Source organism: Miscanthus floridulus, chromosome 1 (genome assembly GCF_019320115.1).
Source record: "Miscanthus floridulus cultivar M001 chromosome 1, ASM1932011v1, whole genome shotgun sequence".
NCBI lineage: Eukaryota > Viridiplantae > Streptophyta > Magnoliopsida > Poales > Poaceae > Miscanthus > Miscanthus floridulus.
The window spans coordinates 111,460,028-111,466,700 of NC_089580.1; the positions used below are offsets into that span (position 1 = coordinate 111,460,028).

The window sequence follows — 6,673 nt, forward strand, 5'->3', positions numbered from 1 at the left end:
GCTTGTAATAACGTACTTGTATATCAACATAAGCTTGTTTGTTTTGTAGAAAACAGTAGTTTAAGCTCAGATATCGTGTTGATGTAACTAAGTTAGAACGTGTTGGCATTATGTTTTAGTTGTACCAGTTTAGTCGACACGTCATCCTAAAAGGTTTGTATGGCCCTAGTTTGTCTTGCGGTCAGGAGTGTGAGGTGCGTAGCTTGTGCACACGTAGAAACACACAAGTCAAACTAGAGAGCACCTATTCGATCACCCATAGCGTAGAGAGCGGATCCCATGCACGCGTTGGGAGGAACCAGAGACACGGCCTGCTCCGAGAACCCAAGAAGGAATGGTGGTCGGTTTTAACTGGTAGAGTTAAAATAACAATAGACTTCGAAGTGACACATTAGAGTGGTCGGAGAAATCATAATAGCTTTATTGAAATAAATCAAAAGTACAAGAGGGGTACATATCTTAGTAGCTAAGCATAGAAACGCCTAAGCTTGTTGATGTGCCAGGAATTGGGTACATCTGTGCTATCTAGGCAAGCTAACCTGAAAGATGTAGGGCATGTAACCTCCTTGATCATGAAGGGTCATTCCTATGGGGTTGCAAGTTTGTGGACACCAGCCTGATTCGTCTTCCACTTCAGGACCTAGGTCCCCGACCATGAAGAACCGCTCCTTGACGCTCTTATTGTAGTACCTACGCAAAACAGCAAGGTATTTGGTTGTACATACACAAGAATCGAGCCGCTTCTCTTCTACACTATTCACTTCTAGCTCCCGCACTTCATTGGCCTTGTCTTCATCGAAGTTCTCTACCCATGCTGATCTAAAGGCTATATCTGCTAGGAGCACTGCCTCAGCGCCATAAACCATAAAGTATGGTGATACGCTGGTATTGCGACTAGGCTAGGTTCTGAGACCCCATACCATGGCTGGTAACTCTTTGAGCCATCTTCTAGGAGCTTTGTCATTCTCTCTGTACATCCTCTTCTTAAGTGCAGTCCAGGATCATACCATTTGCCCTGCTCAACCTAGTCCATTAGCTCTAGGGTGTGCCACCAAGATGTATTTTACTACTATGCTCCTTTCATCGTAGAAGTCCCAAAAAGCGTTCCTGATGAACTGAGTACCTAGATCAGTGATGATGCTGTTGGGTATGCTGAAGCGGTGGATGACCTGGTCAAGGAATGTGATAGCCTTTTCTGAAGATGCCTTGACCAGGGGCATGTACTCTATCCACTTGGAGAATTTGTCGATCAGCACAAAGACGCATGTAAATTTTCTAGGGGCTAGGTTTGAAAGGCCCGATCATATCCAGTCCCCAGCATGCAAAGGGCCAAGAGGCTGGTATAGTCTGAATCTCATGTGCTAGTACATGGATTCTCTTGGCGAAAAAACGGACAACCTTCACAATGGTAGACTAGCTTCTCTGCATCGACTATGGCTGACGGCCAATAGAACCCTGCTCGGAAAGCCTTGTCCGACCACATTTCTTGAGGCCAGCATGGTTGCCATAGGAGACAGAGTGGATTTTGTCTAGGAGATGTTCACCATCCTCCTGGGTTATCCACTTCATCAAGATTTCCTCCTTCGTGTTCTTGCGCCACTAATTTGATATCGATGAGAAGATACTGCTTACTGCGACACATCAGGCGTTCGTTTTCTATCCGATCAGTGTAACCGCTACCATCTATCAGGTACTTGATGAAAGGTACTCTCCAGTCGGGCTTCTTAGTGGTCGAAGGTGGTTTGGTGGTGTTTGACTGCCTGGAACCATAGCCACCAATGGCTAGTCTGGAGGCTTGTCGACCGCGGAGATCTTCTTCTTTGATGGAGGGAGTGAGCAGGTCTTGAACAAATACACCATGTGGGACTTTGGCTCAGGATGATCCTAACTTTGACAGTGCATCTACTACTTGATTGTCCCAGGACCACATGTGTGTACTCGATGCCATAGAACTTGCCTTCCAGCTTTCTGATCGCTTTGCAGTATGCGTCCATCTTTTCAGCTGGTCGTATCCTAGTCCTTGTTGAGTTGGTTGATGACCAGAGCTGAGTCTCCATAGACATAGAGATGATTGACACTGAGCTCGACCGCAATGCGCAGACCGTCTAGGCATGCTTTGTACTCGGCGACGTTATTAGACGCCGGGAAATAAATCCTAAGGACATATCGGAGCTGCTCCTTGGATGGTGATACGAAAAGGACTCCTGCTCCTGTGTCGTTGATGTTGAGAGAGTCGTCGAAGTACATCTTCCAATACTTGGTGGGCCCCTAAGATGCAGGTGTGCTTAAGTCTGTCCACTCGACGATGAAATCGACAAGTGCCTGAGACTTGATTGTAGTACGGCTTGCAAATTCCAAGGAGAAAGGGCATAGCTCCATTGCCCATTTGACGATGCGCCTGTTTGCATCCTTGTTGCGAATGATGTCTCCCAAAGGGTACTCGGTCATGACCACCACATGATATCCATCGAAGTAGTGTTTCAACTTTCAGGATGTAATTAGTATGGCGTAGATCAGTTTCTAAATCTGTGGGTACCTGGTCTTGGATTCATTGAGCACCTCACTGATGAAATAAATTGGTCGCTGTACCTTGTAGACGTGGTTGGGCTCGTCACGCTCGACCACCATGGCAGTGGAGACCACTCGATTAGTTTCCACAATGTAAAGCAGGAGGGTTTCGTCTTCTCTAGGAGCAGTGAGGACCCAAGGTGATGTAAGGAATTGTTTTAGCTATGTAAAGGCAGCGTCTGCTTCCTCCGACCACTCAAACTTCTTGGATGCTTTGAGCAGATGGAAAAACAATAGTCCTTTTTCGCCTAATCTAGATATGAAACGACTGAGGGCAACCATGCATCCGGTAAGCTTCTGAACATCCTTCACCTTTTTGGACGGCTTCATGTCCAAGATAACTTTTACTTTCTCTGGGTTAGGACGTATGCCATCATGACTAATGACGTTGCCGAGCAGTATACTAGATGGAACACCAAAGATGCACTTCTTTGGGTTTAATTTCCATTGTAATGTGTTAAGGGCTGCAAAGGTACGTTCTAGGTTGTCGACAAGGGTGTATGCTTCCTTGGTTTTAACAACTACATCGTCAACATAAGCCTCGATGAGGTCATCTTTTATCTCGTCTTTGAGGTAGGCCTGTATGGCGCGTTGGTAGGTAGCCCCAGCGTTCTTGAGCCTGAACGACATGGTTGTGTAGTAGTAGGCGCCGAAGGGCATGATGAAGGATGTCTTGATCTGGTCGTCCTTTTTGAGAGCGATCTGGTGATAACCAGAGTAGCAATAGAGAAAGGAAAGCAGCTCACAATCGGCAGTTGAATCTACGACCTCGTCTATGCGAGGTAAGCCGAAGGGGTCTTTAGGGCAGTGTTTGTTGAGATTAGTGTAATCAACGCACATTCTCCATTCCTTATTCTTTTTACATACAAGAACTGGGTTGGCTAACCACTCCGGATGATACACTTCTTTGATAAATCTGGCTGCTAAAAGCCATGTAACTTCTACCCTAATAGCCTCCTTTTTGTCACGAGCGAACCATCGTAGCTTCTGCTTGATGGGTTTGGCCTTGCCATCGACATTTAAGGAGTGCTCGATCAAGTTCCAAGGTACACCAGGCATGTCAGCGGGTTTCCATGTGAACACACTCACGTTGGTCCTTAAGAACCTAATGAGCGCATTCTTCCTATTTAGGATCTAGGTTGGCCTCGATAAGGGCCATTTTGCTGGGATCACTGTCGACCAGCTGGATCTCTTTGTGCTCTTTGGACTTGATGTTCTTGTGTGGGGCCTTGAGCTCTAGGATCTCCAGGTGGTCAGCTAGGGTTTGCTTGGCGTCGAGCGTGGTCTTGGCCATGCGAATAGAGAGGTCATGAGCATCTGCTATTTTGAAGCTGTCATCCTTGTAGGTGTAAGCTACATATACATTGCCCCTAAGAGTTAGAACCCCCTTCTCAGTAGGTATCTTGAGCACCAAATATCTATAGTAAGGTATGGCCATGAACTTGGTGAGCACTGGTCGGCCAAGGATAGCATGGTAGGTGCCTTCGAAGTCGGCAACCATGAAGTTGACGTAGTCGGTGCGAAAGTGGTCTGGGGTACCAAATTGCACAGGTAGCATGATCTACACGAGAGCTGTGGAGCTCTGTCCAGGGAGAACACCCCAGAACTGTGCCTCGTATGGCTTGAGATCAGCCTAGGTTATCTTCAGGGCTAGCAAACTGTTCTTGAACAGTATATCGATAGAACTGCCGCTGTCAATCAGCACTCTATCAAACTGAACCTTGTTGATACAAGGATCGAGAACTAGAGGAAAACGCCCTGGCTCAAGTATTGTAGCCCATTGGTCCTTTCTGTTGAAGGAGATCTCGCGGTGAGACCAAGGAGGGAGCCATGGATCGGCGATGAGGTTGTCGACATTGGCCATGTTCAAGCAAGCATGGGCGAGCAACTTGTGCTCTCATTTGGTTTCAATGGACACTCTGCCCCCAATGATGGTGTGGATGTGATTGGTTGGCTTGACGTACTTGTGACAGGGATCTGCGTCTTCATCATCATTGTCCTCATTACGCTGCTCCCCTGTGTCATTTGGCTTGTCGAATTTATCCGGAGCCTGTTGGCACGTGTAGATGGATTTGAGAACACAACAATTCTCCATGGTATGGTTTGACTTGGGATGGAGCCGGTAGGGTCCTTTCAATGCTTTGGCGTAGTCTTCTTCATAGTTGTGACGTCCGCCACCTTTTTAACGATGTTGACTTCGCCATCATCTTCCCGAGCACGCTTGCCCCTGTAATTATCACGGCAATTACGCTATTGATTATGCTGGTCGTGGTGGTTGTGAAAATTGTTGCATTGGTTGCAGCGATTGAAATTGTTGTTCCAACCACGGTTGCTGCGGTAGTTGTCATGGTGTGGGGGGTGGTTGGAGCGTGGAACCCTTGATGCTTCTTCAATGATTATCTTTTTAGCATCATCGGCGTTCGCATATTTTTTAGCAGTAGCTAGGAGCGCTGTGACTGATTCAGGTCTTTTGCGGAGGAGCTTGTCCCTTAAGGCATCGTGGAAGTGGAGATCAGTGATGAAAGCTTCAATTGCCTCATTGTCAGAGATTGATGGGACCTTGATGCGCATCTCTGAGAAGCATCGGACGTACTCGCACAGTGGCTCATCTTTGCAATCTCAAATCCACTGCAGATCATATTTGTTGTCGGGTTATTCGCAAGTAGCAATGAAGTTGTCGATGAATGCTTGCTTGAGATCTTGCTAAGAATCAAAGTAGTTTGCCAGCAAGCCGGCCAATCATTGGTGGCCTGCATGGCCAACGGCGACTAGGAAGTAATTAGACGTGACGTGCTCGTCAGCCATGGCTGATCTGCATGTGGTTTCGTTGAGCATGACCCATAACTCGGGGTTCTCCTTGCCGTCGTACTTTTGGAGTTTTTTGAGCTTGAAGTTTTTTGGCCACATGACTTGGCAAAGGTGTGGAGTAAACTACTTCAAACCCAGAGGGTCGTGGGTAGTATCATATTCCATATGGCGATAGCTTTCATGGGATGCATGATCGTTGGCTCTTTGGTTAATGCGATCGCGCAGATCGCGTTCTCTGAGGGAATGGCGGAGATCGTTATTGCCATCATGGCAATCCCAATTGCCACCCTAGTTGACCCCACGACCATGGTTATCATGGCGATTGTCGCAGTTGTCTCGTTGATTATCATCCCGATTGTTGTGGCGGTTGTCGTCCCGACCACCATCATGACCACCGTTTCCGCCTTGACAGTTGTCTGGTGGGTCATTGTTGCGCGAGCCACGTTGGTTGGGTGGTTGTGGGTGACTTGAGTACTGGGGACTGTGGCTTGATTCGACTGAGACGACGAAGCCTGGGCTTGGTTTGCAATCTCTGCGGTCTAGGCTATAGCAGCCATTAGGAGGCTTGTACATCATCACGAATTGCCTAGATTTCTGGGGTATTGGGTAGTCGTTGCTTTGTCACCATAGCAATAGCTACGTTGGCGCTTGGAGTCCTGAAGACTTGCTTTTCCCCTACCCTATCAAAGGCATTATTGAGATCATGTGGCTGGAACCTTATGCATCGTGCCTCCTCTTCTGCCTCGGCTTTGGCTTGTCTGCAATTAAACCGGTCAATATTGCGTGCTTCGCGTGCTAGCCTTTCTTGTTCTATTTCACCAACTATTGGTGGTTCATCATTACTGATGACATTGATCAAGTCTCCTCGCCTTGGTGGGAAGGATGGGAATCGTGGGAACCCCGGGGAGTGGTCTAGGATATCCAGATCGTATTCAACTTCTTCAATGTCACGATGCTGAAGCTCAGTGTGGACGGAGCCAATAGATGTGATGCTGGACGGGGAGCTTGAACCACCCTCTTGAACTATGTGGACCGATCCTTCTTGATACTCCTCAATCTGAACCATGTTGACGAAGTTGCGTGGCTTTGGCCGAGGTCGATGTATAAAACACAGATCTGAGCAGCGTTGTATATTGTACACGTAGTTGGAAGCAGTGTTTCACAGGCCGTAGGGCTAAGCCTGGTAATTCTCCATCAAGGCTTCACACTCGGAGAGCTAGAGACCCATTGCGGGGGCTGGTCAGCGATGAACAGAGCGCCCTTTAGGAGTAGACGTGACCATGAGATCCATACCGAG

At 47.6% G+C, this 6,673-nt stretch overlaps 1 protein-coding gene across 1 annotated transcript; it reads right to left on the bottom strand.

Moving 5' to 3' along the window:
* Positions 1–3,691: 3,691 nt before the first annotated feature.
* On the bottom strand, positions 3,692–4,126 carry LOC136461512 (uncharacterized). The gene has a single exon (XM_066460780.1). The coding sequence runs from the start codon at positions 4,124–4,126 to the stop codon at positions 3,692–3,694; it is 435 nt and encodes a 144-aa protein (XP_066316877.1).
* Positions 4,127–6,673: the final 2,547 nt, after the last annotated feature.

What these genes read in the sequence shown, in the direction of transcription:
- LOC136461512 (XM_066460780.1), bottom strand. Translation starts at nt 4,126, where the DNA reads ATGCTACCTGTGCAATTTGGTACCCCAGACCACTTTCGCACCGACTAC.